Here is an 18,991-nt window from a genome sequence, read left to right on the forward strand (position 1 = left end):
TATTGTTGAAATTTCTAGGGTTTTTCTCTACATGAAATTTCTAGATGGGTAAAATAACGTACAAAGAAATCTAATGTTTTAAGTCAAAGTTCAAAGAATTAAAGTTATCCAATCATTCTTATGCTTATGATTTATTTTTCGTTACTAGAAAATTACTCTTTTGAAAATTCTTCATCAATGACAAGATTATTTCTTCAGATTATGTTGCATTCTTTTTTGAAAATGTCACACTCGTTGACAATCTTTTTTCCAAAATAATATTTTGACCAGTTTTATTTTTTCTTAATATTTCTATTGGTTAATGGTAATTTGTGTTTTCTCCCGGTAAGCGGCCATATTAGAGTTCTAGATTAATTTAAGAAAAGTGAGTGTTTCGTGCGTGGAATGAAATTATCACCGTTGTGTATTAAGTTGAGCGTGCATTGTAACAATCAAGGTTACATCGTTACAAATGACAGTGGCACTTGGTCAAATGCGAATACGACCGAAAAATTATGTGAACGAAATGCATGGAAATATTAGGACGAATAAGTCTTGTTGATCTCTATTAGTGCATACAAGTACATCTTTTTTTGTGACACTTTATGAATGTGGTCAAAGCAAGAGATCATCTTGCGGGGGGTCTTGGCCGGGATTACCAAAATCTGACTAGACCAAAAAGCCGCCTTACTGATAAGGTAACCACCTATGTTATTTTTGTTTTTTCTCCGTGTTGTTCTCATACGATAAATATCATGTATTTCATTTTATTATACTATTCACATTACTGTAAAAATCTATATTTATTTCATATCTATTTATGTTGCTATATTAATCCAAACACATATTAGATATTGCCATGAAAAATATACAGTGGGCAAAATAAGTTATCGTACATTTTACTTTCAATAATTTATTATATTTTAACTCAAAATTTGGCAGAAATAAATCAAAATTTATTCGAGTATAACTCCGAAAGTAATATCCTAGATATTCATATCACAACAATTATGTATCTTTAACATTTAATCAATACAAAAATGACATTTAAACATAAACTGAACAAAAGATATGTCAAAAAATTCTCCATACACATAAATATATTTTTTCTGAATCATATAAATTGTCTATTTCGATCACAGTTAATAATCTGCAGGGCCTCCCTTCGCCTTTAAAATTTCTCTTATATGTTTTTGCATAGAAGCTACTAATTTTTCTTCTGCAGAAGATTCAATATTATTCCATCTGTGTAACAGACATTGTTTTAATTATTCTTTGTTTTTAATATTATGTTTACAAATACATATGCTTAATTGATCCCATAAATGCTTAATTGGTTTTAAATCAAACAATTGTGGTGGTGTGAGGCTATTTTAGCACGTTGTACAGTAACCATTCTTTAATTTTTATAGTCGAGTGCTTATGGTTGCATCAGGGTTACGTCAGGGTTCTCCTCTATACTGTAACTGTAATAGTTTCAGAGACAATCTTAATACCACAATCGATTTTGATCATAATAATCAATTTTGGAACAATCGTCTTTTATTCAATTCTAATGGTCTTTAAAATTGTGCGTTTGTGCAAAACTTTCAGTTTTGGTGGGTAGCCGTTATGTCTTTGATCATTAAAAATTTTTGTCTCCTAGTATTTGTTTATAATATACTAGATGATAGAGTGTAATTTTTTCACTGTATTAGAAATTTTTCGCGATTTTTATACTTTAGTTCGTGTGGTTATATTTGTATATGGAAATTTATTATCTTCAATTTTGCTGTTTCAGTGTTCAACATACATTTAAGAGTTAACGATTAATAGAATCATAGTAGTTTTCCATATATGTCTCTAATAAATAAGATGAAAACAGATTAATCAAAATTTGTAGCACTACTAATTATTATTTTGAAATATTGGAATGTAAATTTTGTAGATTGTATTGTATGGAAACTTATTTGACTCTTTGTATGTACGAAAGATCTTGTTAACATTTGTTATAAATTGAATTTATATCAATGTGTATATAGTGTTAATAATCTTATGTAAATATCTTATATTTTTTAGCTTTTAATATCAAGACTGCCAATCTAAGACTGAACTACTGATGCATGGGATAATTATCTTTAATGTCGAGTACGGACAGCATCAATGGGAAACTGTTTTTCTTGCTTCAAGGTGCCACTTCCACCAGCCACCGCAGAACAATCAATTGTATATGCGCATAAAGACGGTAGTATCTTTATTGGGTTCAAATGAAATTGATATAAATTAGTAAACAGTCATCTTATGAATTTATTTTGATACAGAAACAATGGAACTAAGAGGATTAGTCTCAAATTCTTGCCAACAAACTGGTCCACTCGTGCCTGCAGAAACACATGTCAATGGAAACAGAAAATCATTAAATACTGTAACTACTCTTAACAATGTAGGTTCAGATAACTGTGGATCTATGCCTAGTATACAAAATAATTTACGTTTGCCTCGAGGATTTTATGCACGATTACCTCCACTAGGCCGTTCAGGCACTTCTTCCGGTCTTAACTTAACCGCAGAATTTAAACAGCAACGAGAACCATCGGAAAATAAATTGAATGCTTTATTTGACCAATATAAGGTATATTATTTGTAACACCTGTAAAAATATAATATAAAATTCTACATTTAATTTATTTTTAAATATTTGTTTTCTTTAAAGGATTTACACGAGGATGTAATATTAGCTGATGGAATAGAAAGGCTTTGTAATGATTTACAATTATCCCCAGACGAGTTTAAAGTGCTTGTTCTAGCTTGGAGATTAAATGCTGAACAAATGTGCCAATTTACACGTCAAGAATTTATATCAGGGTTAAGAGCTATGCGCGTTGACAGTATACGTGGCATTCAGGCAAAATTACCTGAAATTGTGCAAGAATTAATGGTCAATAGTGATTTATTTAAGGATCTCTATCGATTCACATTCCGCTTTGGTTTGGATGTTACCTCTGGTCAACGAATACTGCCAGCTGATATGGCTATTGTCCTTTGGCGGCTTGTTTTTACAATCCGAGAACCTCCACTTTTAACAAGATGGTTAAAATTTCTTGAATGTCATCATGTTCGAGGTATACCTAGAGATACTTGGAACATGTTTCTGAATTTTGCTGAAAGCATTGGAGACGATCTTGGTGCTTATGATGATGCAGAAGCATGGCCAAGTTTATTTGATGATTTTGTAGAATATGAAAATGATCAAATGAACCAAAATATTACTAAAGATGACATAATGAAGGATGCTTCTATTGATAAGGCTTAATAAATCTGTTTAAAAAAATACTTTGATTGAATTAAAGTATAGTCATATATCTGACTTTTGAATAGAATCTTCTAAAAAATGACTTAATGATATAGATATATAGGTGAAGAAATGGTAGGATAACATTGTGATATTTACAAATACTTTTAATCGGTGAATTAGTAAATGACTAAATTGTATATTTTTTATTCAAAAGCAACATTACATTTCCAAATATAAATAAGTGTATCTTTAGTTATATGTTAATTTATTAGTAAAGGGTTGTGAATTTTATACGGAGAACATTTAATAACAAATTCTTTATTTGCTGACAAATTCATGTCAAATCAAATATGGTGCAAAGTAAAATTAATATAAATACTTCTCGTGAATTTTATAATTTTCAATATAACTTTTTATAATGATACTGAATTATGACATTAAAATTTGCACAAATAATCATATATCAAGGAGTATCAATTTTTAAAGAGATATTTTATTTATTAACAATAATACAAAATATATATTCTTAAAATTGCATTTTGTTATACATTTTTATGTTGTAATACTAAAATTTGCATTTCAAATATTTTTAAATCATAATCTATAATGATTTAAAATATATCTCTTTTAATATGGCACATATAAATAAATTGAAAATATTTGACCGAAGTGGAAAGCAATATAACGTAATATTATTAAGAAAACATAATATAGCATATAAGATTAATTCTTTGATTATAAAAGTATACTGTGTTTTTGACAAAAACGAAAACTAAATTACAATAATTCACAAATATTCGGTAAATATTTGGTAATTACTTGTTCTCTTACAAATTATTTTCAATTTCGTAATAAATTTTAAGAATTATGATACAATCAAATTAAAAAATATATAAAGGGTGACAAAAAAAATTCTGAAACTTTAAGGGCTTATAATATACACAAAAAAAAGTAAAAAATATCCTATCAACATAGATCCTAAAACCTTAATATCAACTTTTAGTATTTAATTACAATTCATAATCATATCATTTTGTTTTTAATGCAGAAAAATATTTTCGAAGTAATAAACATAATATTATTATTTACTAATGTCAACAAAGATAATATTAATGCATTATTCATCTAATTCTATAAGCTTTACTCTTGGCAATGTGTCCATTCATAATTCTAATGTGAAAATGGCATGCATGCGTCTAATGTACGGTCTTGCCAATGGATACATATATACAGCTTATCTAAATAAAAATATAATGTGATTATGAATAATAACATTGTTAAATATTAAAAGTTAATTTTAGGATTTTAGGACCCATGTTGATAGGACATTTTTATTCCTCTCTGTGAGTATTATAAGCCTTCTGAAATTTTGGATTTTTTTTCATTAGTCTGCATATATAAAATCATGTAGTTTTTCAATTATATAATTACACACTCAAATGCTGTATATACAAAAAATCTAAAAATAATGTGAAATTATTAGATAATCTATACATGCGCCAAATTTAAATTATTATATATATATATAAATATATATATATAAGATATATATATATATAAGAGAAGGAACAAATTTATAGTAATTATAAAAAAATAAAGAAGATTCTGTTCAAAGGACTTTTTGCATAAAAGAGTTTTTAATAAAAATCTCTCAATCTAAATTTGTGATACAGTGTGTACAAGTCTATACAATCTTGGATTCATTAATATTTCCTACTGATGAAAAAGAGCAAATGTGAAGAAGTAAAGTATTTTATATTAAATATAGATTCCAAAATTTTTGTGTCTGGTTAAACATAATATATTTTATTAGACTAAAGTGTATGTGTAACCCTATGCAAAACATAAGCATGTATTCTAGCGTGACACAAGTCCATTATAAATTGTGGTTTTTAATGATAATTTTTAGAGATTCTTTCCCATAATAAAATATAAAGGATTATTAAATCAGGTTCCTATTTAGTTTTTATACTTTTTAATGCACTTCCAGCAGTGCTAAGAAAGAAATATTTACTTTGTAATATTGTAAATTTCTTATTAACTAACAAGATATAGTTAAACGAATATTCTAATGTAAATTAATATGATTTTTATAATATATTATGAATATGTAATACAATTTGGGTGTATGCATCACAATGTATCATGTCAGTTAAAACAATTCTACAAAGACTTTATAAATTATCAAGGAACCATTTCCTACTTTATTTCATATGAAATTGTGATATATATTTATATTAAAATCAATTTCATGGAGAGATGAAAATTTGTCTTTAAAATTATGATTATCTAAAGTTGATATTTCGCAATGTACTTTCTTAATGCTATGCTTTAACATATTCACCGTCCTTTTGTCCACAGTACCTGATACAGGTACAATATATGAATACACCGAATATAAATATATATAGGAATTAATGTTGGATATAAAGCAAAGCTTACACAGAGATACGTAAACATAATTACATGTTATCAAAATATAATTGTAAAAATGAAAGTATAGCTTTATAATTCAGAGAAGATAACTATTTAAATTAAAAGTAAATTATATCAAGAACAAAAAAGGAATAGGTCCTTTTTTCATATTGTAAAGCATTGAAATATATATGAAAAATAACATTGCCTTGTAATATGTATCTAATTTATTAACGATCACTATTACCATTGCTATCATAAATGAGAAAGGCTCAATTTTTAGAATCTCTGTGTAAGTTATATTTAATTTGTATGAGGATTATGTTAATACACATGAATGTATTGCTTAACCTTAACAAACGCACACATATTATTAACAATATTCTACTCAAATAATTTAAACTTAAGCTTCAACTTAAGTTTAAACTCATGCTTTACTAAGAAACAATTCTACTTTGTATCTAATGATTGCACATATATTGTTTCTATTTCTTTTAATGCTTCCTCTAAACTTTCCTAAAATATCTTAAGATTAAATAGAATTACTTTGATTGTGATAATTTTAAATCAGATTGATTTACATTTTGTAGAAACATTGTCATTACAAAAAATAGGTGTGATAATTAAATAAACAGTCAAATAATAGTTCTAAGTAGAATCCAAGCATTGGTATGATAGATTATTTATAATGGCAGATGTACATTTCTAATAAGTCGTAATAAATCGTTTTAATTCTACAAAAGATATATATGAAAATAATACACGAATAACAACACTTTAACTCTTTCAATTCTCTTGTACGTAAAAATCAAATTTTTACATAATCACAAAGAAGTTTCCATATAATTTTATCATGTTTTATTGATAATTAAGAGTTACATTGATTATGTACTAGATGTAAAATTATATTACGATTAAAGTAATGTATTTTATGTTGTCTTTGATAATAGTTTAATATATACAAATCAAATAACTGGTGATAGATAAGGATACACAATGATAAATAAATTCAACTTTAGGATAAAAGAAATTTTTTCTAAAAAATTAGAAGATAAGAGATAGGTCATTTTATTTATATTATTAATTTGTACTTTTTAAGCTATACTTATAGAAAGTAAAATATTTTAGTGATCAGATTATGCTATTCTACTTATATGTATATAAGTAGAGATATATACTTTAAAATATATAATATGCATTTTTATATGAAAAATGCGATGAATATAAATTACTTATAATGTTTAAAACAATCTATTGTGCTTGTATATAATTATAAACAGATTATATGCTTTTTCCTTCATCTTTCTGATATAAGAACTAGTTTATGATTATTGCAGTATCCACTTTATCAAACGCTAGATAAAAAATTGTTATCCTTATATAAAATTAAAATAAACTTAAAATAATTATAAATAGATAAGTAGACTTTATACATTAATTTTTCTATTTAAAAAAACAATACATTGATAAAACAATGAATTGAAAACAGAAAAAGGTTTAATTATAAAAATAAATTGTTAAATTATGTTATATTTTATTTTAATATGTATTTTAAATTATTTACAAAATTTAGTAATATCATTTATTTTTCTATTCATTTTATGACTAGTACAATATTTAGATGCACTCAAAATATTTTGGATGCATCAAACAAAATCCTGCATTGACATGTGGCGCTGACACTGCAAACGACGCTGATTGGTCGACATTGAGAATAGACACCAATTGTATGCAGCGTACGTTGAACACAAGATGTTGCATCCCAACATAACACACTAACCAATCGTAAGCGGTGATCTTGCTTCCATGCACTATAGTTTTATATTCACGTGTGATCTGTAGTATAAAGCTACGAGAGAGTGAGTGGAGTGAATAGATCGAGTAGAGAAGTTGAAATCGTTCAGTTCACGAAACGCTTGTTGGAAGATTCTCTGGATTTCTATTAAACTAAGGTAAACAGTGTAACACGAACAAATTCTTATATTTATTAATTTTTCGTAGAAAATAGTGGATAATACAAATGTAGATAATAACTGCAATGTATTATTATTTACACGTGAAGATTTTTGTTTTTCAAACTTCTATTTCACACTTACGCAGTTTTACACAAGGAAAACTTCGTGCACGCCTTCGCCATTTTGTTTATTCGGTTTGCTTTTGGAGGGAAACAAATAACGATTTTTAGTTAATGTAAATTAGTCATCCATATATATTATCATCATTCTGGTGATACATGTGTTATAATTAATCGTGAGTCATATATTGATGCAATCGTATATTTAAATAAAGACGATTGCTTCTAATTTATTTTCTAATTCATTTTCTTTCAACGCCATTTGTCAACAACGTGGTATATTGACCCCATATACATATCTAATTATTGCGAAGTGAAGTTAATACTTATTAATTTTAGATAAACATGGCTCGTACGAAGCAAACTGCCCGTAAATCTACTGGAGGAAAGGCACCTAGAAAGCAACTTGCTACAAAGGCAGCACGTAAAAGTGCACCTTCTACTGGAGGTGTAAAAAAACCTCATCGTTATAGGTATGAATAAAAAAGCACCAAAAAGTATATCATTAATTGATTAACCTTATAATTTATTAATAATATTATATATTATTTTTTTTCTTATTAAATTACTTATTTAACAATTGTATTTTATATTGTAGGCCTGGAACTGTAGCACTCAGAGAAATCAGAAGATATCAAAAATCTACGGAGTTGCTAATTAGGAAATTACCATTTCAACGATTGGTTCGTGAAATTGCACAGGATTTCAAAACTGATTTGCGTTTCCAAAGTGCAGCTATCGGTGCTTTGCAAGAAGCATCTGAAGCTTATTTAGTTGGTTTATTTGAAGACACAAATTTATGTGCTATTCATGCTAAGCGTGTTACTATCATGCCTAAAGATATTCAATTAGCACGAAGAATTCGTGGTGAACGTGCTTAAATTTCAAACAACTTACAATTTTTGTTTCTATTCATTTTATTATCATGTCTTGTGACATTATTCTTCAAAGTAATTAAATACATTGCAATTCAGTTCTTCCCACAAATATTCACTAGAGTCTACACTGCCAAGCACTATAAGTAGTATAAATGGGGAAATATAATCCAGGTTTGCCTGTTCTATTAAATAAATTATAGAAAAATATTAAAATCTAGTAATAGACAATTAACTTCTCCAATTACGGTATGTGAACATGATTATAGTGGATTAGTATTTGTAATCAAACTTATATCATTACATGCAAGCAATAAGTCATACAAAACATTTTAATATGTAGAGTATCAAGATTAGAATGGTAGAACATAATTCATATTTTTACAATCTTACGAAATTTGTCATGTTAATTTAAGTTTCATACATTTAATGTTGTGTAAAAAAACATAAATTTATGTTTGGAAAGTACCTTATTATTTTATTATAATATTAGGCCAAAATGTTTTGTAAATGTAAAATTTCGTTTATAAGCAATATTATGTAAGAAAGTTTCGAACTGCATTTACACACATATTTCATAAATATTAGATTAATAAAATAATAATAATCATCTGTGAGTATTTCTTAGTATATTTTATTACTGTTAACTATCATTATTATAGACATTTATAATGTCATGTAGTAAATATAATAGAAAATAAATTAAATATATAAAACCTAATAACGTGCAGAATAATCATTACATTTAAATATAAAATTTATTTTTTATACATTTATTTTAAGCGAAACAGATAATTTATATATTTATTTAACAAATATAAATACTTAATTGGTATTTTTAAATTTACACGATTTCTATTTCCTCTAATCAGAAAAAAAAGAGACAATATTTTTAAATTGTGGTTAATATAATATAATACATCGTATATATTTCCTTTTATGAGCATCTATCGTCATTTTTTTTTTAATGTAAATGATATAATCTTGAATGTATTCTACGAAATAGAATCATTGCGCAATGTGTATGATGAGATCAAATGGTAATGTATGAGTAAATTTCCTCCACGTATGGAAAGATCGGAGGTGGTGCAAGCACTAGGGGTAGCTTCCGATCTAAAGCTTTAACTGCTGATTAAGAAAAAAGCAGGTCTTCTATTTACTTTCATTCTGTTTATTTTGCTCTATTCGATTACATTCATTTTGATAAAAAAAATATTGTAATCATTTAAATTAAATCTCTGAAAGGAAAAAAAAAATCCTTATCTTCTCTAGAATCATCGTAGGCATAGTTGTAAATAAGAAAGTAAGAGTAACATGTCGAACCAGAGACGCGTATGCAATTAATAAATTGTCACAGGTTCACAGCTTTGTATTTTCTAAATGTAGAAGGGTAAGCCAATCGGGCGGCTCGTATTACAAGACAAAACTCTCCGTCCAACGTCCGATTGGATAGTCTGTACCGCGGGCTTACGTACCTCTCGCAATTTAATTTCTAGGGGGTAGGGACAAGGGAGCCCGTGGCTCGGAGAGCGTCCACTGCCATCGAAGTACAAGGAAGCGGATAGCGTTGGCTCTCAGCTTCTTGCATCAATTTTCCTTCTAAGGGTAAGTAAAAGCTGTCCAATTGATTTTTGCGAACTGTCAGATTATATTTGTGTTTTCGCGCGATAGCGTCATATTATCGATTATGTCAAAAGACATATCGAAGATAAAGAAAAAAATTTTTAATTTTCGACTTCACTAACAAGAAGCGTATCGCAAGAGCTTGCCTCCATTTTGCGATTGACGTTTCGTTGTGAGAATCGTTCACGAGCCTGACTGGTACGCCAACTAAGTCTTGCCTGTCTCTCTTGTTCTCTCTCTCTCTCTCTCTCTCTCTCTCTTTCTCTCTCTCTTGATTGTTTTTCTTTCTCTTTGTTTCGATTATCGCGGTCTCATTAATATCTTTGCTAATCGATGTCTTTTAATTTTTTTAATGATAATTTTTTTTGTTAGTTTTCTTACGATCATGTTCACAAAGATTTTTTCGATCGACAGCGCGTGGGCTTTTCCACATTAAACCAAGCGAGGGACGAAAGTTCGTCCATTGCGCAACGCACGGAGTTCCTTCGTGCGTGCTTCCTTTGAGCGCGCACGGTAACGGATTGTACCCCCACCAAACATTAAACCCCACCACTCTACGATTATTTCCTTTCCTCTAATCTTCCCCCACCATATATCGACTCTGACATTTTTCAATTTATACCAGTTTTTACTCGTGACTGTTTGTTATGTTTCCCTGATATTATTTTTATGATTTTTGATCGTTAACATTAATCTTAGTGATCTTAACTTTTTCCTATTATTGTATTGTCTTATTTTTATCATTTCTTTTTCGTGCAGATCTGATATATATTATACTTCTTGTAATACCTATTTTTTCTTTTTAATAATATAAAAATTTTTCATTTTAAATACATTTTTATATTTTATAACATGATACTTCTATTTGTTAGATTTAATTGTAGTTGTTGTAATTGCAAATTAATATAATTGTGAATGTGTGGACAAATAGGAAAGAATTATTAAATAGTTCATAGAAGAAAGAAAGTTATTTTAGGTGTTTCATGAAGCACAATTAATATAAATGTGATAATTTTTCATAAAGTTATTCACAAATAATATATGATCTTTCAGATTAAACCATGGCACGTACAAAGCAAACAGCCCGTAAATCAACTGGTGGAAAAGCTCCCCGCAAACAACTAGCTACAAAAGCAGCCCGTAAAAGTGCACCTTCTACAGGTGGTGTTAAAAAGCCTCATCGTTATAGGTATAAATAAAAATTCACTTATGTATGATAAATGTACATTTAAACAATTATTAAAGAAATTATATTCATTCATTATAGGCCGGGTACAGTAGCTCTTCGAGAAATCAGAAGATATCAAAAATCTACGGAGTTGCTGATTAGAAAATTACCATTCCAGAGATTAGTCCGTGAAATTGCACAGGATTTCAAAACTGATTTACGTTTTCAAAGTGCAGCCATAGGTGCTTTGCAAGAAGCATCTGAAGCTTATTTGGTTGGATTATTTGAAGATACAAATTTGTGCGCAATTCATGCTAAACGTGTTACTATTATGCCGAAGGACATCCAATTGGCTCGACGAATTCGTGGTGAACGGGCTTAAATAATAACGTGTATTTCTCATACATACTGTTTATTACTACTACTATTATTATTATTATTGTTCGTAATTATTGTGGATGATACCTTTTCATTCCAAGATACATGTTATGTTGTACTTCACGAAAACATAGAAACTATAAGACACTTATCCTTTATAATACGTACGTAAAATTCATCATAAAATTAAATAAAATATTAAATGAAGTACCGGAATCTTTTTAAATATGAAAAAACATGCGGAAATTAATTTCATTAATACGAACGAAATATTTTTTAATATTTAGATATAATATCTAATTTCAGAAGAATTATCAATACTTTAAAAACTTACACTAGACATTAATAATTAGAAGTAACTGAAATACCGAAAAATGACTACTAAAAATTTTAATGTATGAATAAGCAAAATAAATAAATATTGTTAATTCTTCTGAATTTACACACACACAGAATAAAAGATTAAAGTGATAGTAATTATTTTCTCATTATTTGCTTACTATTATTATTAATATCATAATAAACCATCTTTATTATTACTATCGATATGAAAAACAATATGTGACTTAGCAAATAAGAAATTTATCATATTGCTCTTATGTAGTATTCGTCATATTAGTCTTTTGATTGTATTAAAACCATGAGATAAAAGTGTTTGAATATTCAGTGTATATGTAAAAACATTTCATAAATAAATCTTCCAAATTGTATATCTATGCTCGTTAATATATAATTATCTTAATGCGTATTATTATTTTAAAAAGCTGATAGTGGTTTACATTTTTTTATAAAAGCATATAATAAAAAACTCAATTAAAAGGTAATTTTAAAAAAATGTAAGAATCAAGTGATAATTTATTGCCACTTATTTCACATTATATGTATTTATTATTTAATTTATTTAGTAATGAGTATAAACAATCAATTTAAAAATTATTTTTATATATCATTTGTGCATAAAATTAACATTTTTAACAAATTATAATTAGACAAAAATTAATCCAATCAATAATTGGATATTTGTCCCGACTAAGTTTTCGGGCAAAAATATAAGTATAAGAAAAATATAATAAATTTGATTTTACAGAGAAATAAATTAGTTCGAAAAATTTACGATAAGTCGAATCGTCGCGTGGAAAAAAAAGAAAACAAATCTCGGAAACAGTCACCGATCTTTTCAAGACTGAACTATATTTATATCTATTTTTATAAGTATGTTTACTTTTTTCGAAGTAAATTTGAACACTCGAGACAGTTACAGCTTGGCCGTCCTATGGTAAACAAGTCGAATTCAACGCGTCGTAAGAATATTATTCGTTTTAATATTGTTTTCTTTCTCTCACCATTGTCTATTAGTTTGGTATCAAATCAAAAGTGGATTTTTCATAAGTGAATTTATTTTTTTATAAATTTTATTTAATATTGAAACTTACTTTTTATTAATTGTGTTCTTTCACGAAATATTATTTAAACTTTCACTGTCGTTGACGATAAGAGAAAATCTGTGTTAAACGGCTGATTAAATTAATATTTAAACAAATCTTTATTAATAATTTATTGTTTTTTAATTATTTAGCCAGCTTCTTCAGGCTTTCTTTATAATTATCTGATTTTCATGGAAACACTAAATTATACAAAGTTATAAAATCTGGAATTTTATTAAAAAATAATGTCAATACCATTTATTATTACGAACCATCACGAAAACATTATTGCATATATATGGATAAAAATTATTCGTAAGTTTATAGTTTACATTTATAATATGAAATTTTTATGTCTATTATATTTATATTATATTATGTAAATGTATAAATGTAACATATAGTTCACCTTTAAATCCAATTACATACACCTTTGTAGAATAAATATATATACAGAGATTAATATAATACAAATAATAGAAAATTATTTTTTATAAATCTTTATATACATAATATTGTCATGGATTATAGATTTGAAATTTGGCTTTAATTATATAATGAACATTCTACTGATTTAAAAAGATTTATATTTAATCTATATATATTGCACCACCACACACTTAAAATTCTTTTTAATTTCATTAAATCTACAATTCGATCAAATATCGTAAAAAATCTATTCACATGAACAAATTCTTCATTAGAGTTATGATTTTTAGAATATGTCGTATATATATTTAAACGACAAAAATCTCTGCATATTTAATGTACTCTAATTATAAACATAGTATTCTGATTAATAATAATATCTGTATTGAAAAATCACAGTCTCCGTTGACGATACCGTTGTGTAAGAGAAACAAGAATTTGTGCTACAAATGGCCATACAATAAGTAAAGTGAACATTCGTGGTGAACATTCTGGAAAAGGCCACCATTTTGGATACAATTGATCGTTATTTCTCTCCTACAACATATAATTTATATATAAGTTAACTAAATACTTGTTAATATATATTTATTATGCTATATGGAACTTACTCTTAGAGGTGATAAGGCTTGAAGTGCTTGACCTTCCAAACTGCGAACTCGTGCGGTTATTCGATCGAGATCTCGTTGTAAATTTTGCATTGTTGATGCTATTTGGTTAAAAAATTCAGCATTTATTTTATCATCTTTTTTTGTTTTTGGTCGACCTCTTTCTTGTTTCGTTTCTACGTTTATTTCAGTAAGATCATTTGTCTTAGCATGACCATTAAATAATTCTAATGGATTTTCTTTTATAGTGCTTTGCTGCTTGTTTGCATTATCATCTGAAGCACTAAATGTAATATTTGTTTTCTGAACACTTGCAGAAGATTTAATGGCATCTTTTGGTGTTCGATCTGGAGCAGACTAAAAAATATATATATAATAATTTGTTATTAATATTGGTTTTATACTTTTGTAAAAGAACAAAAGTTAATACTTACTTCAACTGTATCAATAAATTCTTCTTCTTCACCATCTGTATCAGGTGGTAAAGGACTTGCACTGTGACTACTAGCTGGACTTGTTTCTAAGCTACTTGTTATATGTCTTGATGTATTACAAACTCTATGCGGCGATGTTTCTCTGGATACTAAATAGATTTAAGAAAATATATATTTAAGTTATATGAAAAGAAATATTACTCTAGTATAGAAAAAAATTATATATTTTACAGTAAAAATGGAAACAAACCTAAAGGAGAACCAGACAATGGTGAATCTGGCTGTGTTCGCATACGTTCTAAAACTGGTCCAACGAGCAATTCTAAATCTTCAACAGGTACACTCTCATAAAATGAATCCAAACTACCCACAAAAGTTGCTACATTGTCTGTATATGACATTGTTTCAACTATCTATATCATAAGAATAAAAAAATTATCTGGTTTTTGTAGAAACATGTAATGTATTAATAACACCTACATACTTTTTTTAATTCTTCAACATAATTGTTCATAGCTTCTGTTCGACTCATATTGCCTAAACGTTGCCAAGCATCCCATTTCGCTTTTTTTATTACTTCCCAAAAACCTGGTTTTGGTTGTTGGCATGGTCCTTCTGTAGCTTGTTTGTAATAAGAATAAAAACGTAGCATAATTTCATTGCTAGGTTGGTAAGCTCCTGAAATTAAGATTCTTATGTAATATAGTTATATGCAATCAAGTTTAATTTATACTTCAATATAATAATATTATTTATAATATATAATATAATATAATAATAATGCTTATATTGTAACATTTTGTCTGTGTGTTATTATCAGCAATAACAGTAGGCATGACAGTTTTTATCTTTGACCTTTGATTAGTATATAATATTTACTGATAATGAAGTATTCTCTGCACAAACCAGTAATAACATATTGAATATTCTTGATGTGCACAGTAATTTAACAGAATGAATAAAGTACAATTCTTTTCCCTGTGATTTAAGACATGGATCATTTGTAGACTAAAGCGATTAACTTCTCTTTTAAAATCTTTTGAAATTGAATGTTAAGATTTTTAGTGCACTTAATTGATGTGTAGCTTTTCATATTTAAAAGAAACGATTTAATAATGTACGTTATTTCATCCATTTCCTCTACTATCTTTTTAATGAAGTTAATTGATTTGACCAATGGTGGCTTATATGCATGAAAAATTATTAAAAATTTGACATAACTTACATATTATTATAATAAATTCTATTTAGATAAAATTAAAATGAAAAAACTTAAACAGTAAACGTATCATGACTGGTCAAAAAACTGATTAAAAATTTTTAATTCTAATATTACGTTCAATGTTATTACTGTTATTTAATTGATTTTATATAAGAATGTTAATTATAAATATTATTTTATTAAGATTTAATCATTGATTTATTTATTGTTTAATCCAGTAAGAGAGAGAAATTAATTATTATCTATATTCAATTGTAATCTATATAATTTTTTGTTCAAAGAGTGGTCATTTTAATCGGTTACAGTATAAATAGATGTATATAAACAGTTTTAATAGTTTTAATATTAATTAAGATTTTTTGACTACGAAATATTTCCTTATAATAATTTATATTATTCTTGTTCAATGTAAGGAACTTTAATCGTTTGAGTTCACGTAACGTGACCGCGTTATTTAGATTTCATATAAAAAAATTTCAATAGAATTGAACGTTATGAACAATTGATGATAAACTCGGAATCTATAGAAAAATTCTACTCATTTATATAAACACATATAAATCACCTCGTTATCGGGCTGGTAGGCATTTTTCTACACAAAAGTAGGCGAGTGCTATTGCACTGTTGGGCTCTTTTCCCACTTAATTAAAAAAGTACTATTACGTTTGCGACATTTTTAGGCACTGTTCTTTTTTTTTAAAAATACATAAAAAAATTAATAATATAATGAAATAAATTCATACAAATGAATTAGTAAATAAAAGATATATTTCTTCTTACTCTTTACTTCTTACTCCTGATTTATATATATATATATCTTTTGTTATTAAAATGTTTAAATATTCATTATAAAAATTTGTAAATTAATATACACTTAATTGTATTTGTGTTTAACTAACAGGGAAATTATAATTTTTTGTATAGACTAGTTCATGCAACCTACATTGTAGAAAGTGAAGTGAGAACATTCACTCATCTTTGCAGTATTCTCATGTAGAATTTATTCTCACTTCCCATTTATATCTCTCTCACTCATAATAAAAATTCATAATGTATGTTTATAAACTTTGTGGAAGGAAGCTTATATCATTTTAGAATAATAAGCTATATAGTTTTACTTCCCCAAAAAATTGTACAACTATAATGTAGTAGATTAGTTTTGAATAGTACTCTTTACTATTCAGATCTTCGATAATATAATTATATATTTGCTAAATGATTATCTCATATATTATATATTATCTTATAAATTTTATATGGTGAGAGATAGTGTTCGAATATTTTTAAATAAAAATTTCAACTGTCTATTGTTAATAAAATTCAAAGAATAAACTAACTTTCACTTTTCAATAAAGAAATAAAAATATCCTTTATATAGTAGATGTAGTATGCATATTATTTAAATTGAATGATTGCTACAATAACAGCTAACTTATTTACAAATGAGAGTCAATGTTCAAGGATATTTTAGAAGTGGTTTCATTATAAATTCGTATTAGTACATATTCCTAATGAATAGTTTTCTTAGATACATAATTTTATTAAAAAATATAGTTCCATCGTACTCATTGATAATTACCCATAAATTAAATTTTTTTTAGTTATAAGGTAAACAAAAAAATGTACGAGAGTATTTTAAAAGAGACGTTCTCTTATGTTAACATTTTTTCTATTTCTCATGATTGACGTTAATCGACAAGAACCGTATCCATTGAGAGAGAGTATCGTTCAAAGGGCACTTACGAATATCGCAAATATTTCATTATAGATTATAATAAATATGAACGACGAAATTAAAAATGTTCGATAAAAGATTTTATAAAAAGTAAATTTTAGCATTGTTTATACTATGCAATTCAAAGATGTGTTTCGTTCGATCTATCATATGTGTAGTAGACACTCGTCATTATGGAGTTAACAGATAGATTTACATATGCTATAATTGTTGAATAAATTACCGTTTTTTGGCAAGCTCCTAATTACGTTCACAGCCGCGTTAAACTTCTCTTCCGTCGTCATGTTAATAACTTCGTTAAGGCTTCCGAAAGTATGCTTCACTTATTATATTCCAACGTTTCTCCTGTCAATCTTTTGTCTTTATTAGACAAAAGATAACACGCACGAGATTGTTTAAAAATTCGAAGAATGAAAATTTATCATGCAACTTAAAAATCAACATACGGAGGAGAATAATTGCTGAAAACTTTACATGAGCTTGCCATCCACGAGTGACAGATTACCGATTGATTATTGACGATCGTCTGGTGATCGTGCAAGTCTCTAAGCTTGGCGCATGCGCATATCAACGCTTTCTATACTAACTATGACTATGCGGTTTTTTTACGCGCAGCCACGACCGTCGTAAAAATTATTATAAATATTTAATCATTGATCGTACACCACAGACAGCTAAATACAGATAATAATTATTATAACTTATTTTTTATCTTCTAAGAAATATGCAATAAAATGTTTCTGATAATTATACCTAATATACATTAATTCGCGATTAAATTCGCGACATTTTTTTTAGCGAGATTCAATTTATTTTGAATATATTTACATTAATTTGCTTTTCTTTTATAACGAAATAAATTTTTGTATTGTTATTAAATATAAAATTAAATATTGACATTGTTTTGAATTCTAATAATAAATTTAGTTTTTTCTTCCGAGGACTGAATATTGATGTACTATAATCAAAGATTTTGATGCAAGTTATAAAATTTATTGATAGCATAAAATAACACAGTTACAAGTACATAAAAGCACAACATTAAACACAACAATTAAATATTGTTATAATTCATTACTTTATAGTTAGCAAATACGAAATTGAATTCATATTTGTTATTATTAAGTTATGCTAATTTTATTTTTTATTAATAAAAATAAAATTTGATACTTACAACTGAATCTGTAACTATGCTTATTTCATTTCACTTTAATAAATCACATGTAGTTTTATCCAATTTAATATAAACGTAATAATCATTGCACTATATTAACAAAATTCATGGAATGATTTTTGACGATAGAAGTAATAAAGAAATATTTAACAAAGTATATGTTTATAACTTCTATGTAT

General features: G+C 26.8%; 4 protein-coding genes across 5 annotated transcripts; 3 read left to right on the forward strand and 1 right to left on the reverse strand.

The window, feature by feature from the left end:
* Positions 1-148: 148 nt before the first annotated feature.
* Positions 149-3,739, forward strand: LOC122519641 (DCN1-like protein 3). Its single transcript, XM_043639237.1, has 4 exons — positions 149-677; positions 2,038-2,203; positions 2,280-2,590; positions 2,672-3,739. Exons 2-4 carry the CDS (start codon positions 2,122-2,124, stop codon positions 3,269-3,271), a joined length of 993 nt encoding a protein of 330 aa, XP_043495172.1. The 5' UTR covers positions 149-677; positions 2,038-2,121; the 3' UTR covers positions 3,272-3,739.
* A 3,740-nt stretch (positions 3,740-7,479) lies between these two features.
* LOC122513258 (histone H3.3A) lies at positions 7,480-8,833 on the forward strand. The gene is made up of 3 exons (XM_043629530.1): positions 7,480-7,620; positions 8,082-8,215; positions 8,341-8,833. Exons 2-3 carry the CDS (start codon positions 8,088-8,090, stop codon positions 8,621-8,623), a joined length of 411 nt encoding a protein of 136 aa, XP_043485465.1. The 5' UTR covers positions 7,480-7,620; positions 8,082-8,087; the 3' UTR covers positions 8,624-8,833.
* Positions 8,834-11,082: 2,249 nt separating this feature from the next.
* Positions 11,083-11,996, forward strand: LOC122513248 (histone H3.3A). The gene is made up of 3 exons (XM_043629519.1): positions 11,083-11,216; positions 11,294-11,429; positions 11,508-11,996. The coding sequence occupies exons 2-3, from the start codon at positions 11,302-11,304 to the stop codon at positions 11,788-11,790; spliced, it is 411 nt and encodes a 136-aa protein (XP_043485454.1). The 5' UTR covers positions 11,083-11,216; positions 11,294-11,301; the 3' UTR covers positions 11,791-11,996.
* A 1,422-nt stretch (positions 11,997-13,418) lies between these two features.
* On the reverse strand, positions 13,419-18,186 carry LOC122516829 (acyl-CoA-binding domain-containing protein 5). 2 transcript variants are annotated; one of them, XM_043635020.1, is made up of 7 exons: positions 18,085-18,182; positions 17,862-17,998; positions 15,166-15,359; positions 14,932-15,094; positions 14,682-14,830; positions 14,251-14,604; positions 13,419-14,176 (listed from the first exon to the last, which is right to left on the reverse strand). In XM_043635020.1, exons 2-7 carry the CDS (start codon positions 17,920-17,922, stop codon positions 14,033-14,035), a joined length of 1,065 nt encoding a protein of 354 aa, XP_043490955.1. In that variant the 5' UTR covers positions 17,923-17,998; positions 18,085-18,182; the 3' UTR covers positions 13,419-14,032. The 2 variants fall into 2 exon arrangements, with proteins under 2 accessions (XP_043490955.1, XP_043490946.1); XM_043635011.1 differs by having other exon boundaries at positions 17,862-18,186.
* Between the last annotated feature and the right edge of the window lie 805 nt (positions 18,187-18,991).

The sequence above is a fragment of the Polistes fuscatus genome, unplaced genomic scaffold, assembly GCF_010416935.1.
Source record: "Polistes fuscatus isolate 324 unplaced genomic scaffold, CU_Pfus_HIC Scaffold1, whole genome shotgun sequence".
NCBI classification, from domain to species: Eukaryota; Metazoa; Arthropoda; class Insecta; order Hymenoptera; family Vespidae; genus Polistes; species Polistes fuscatus.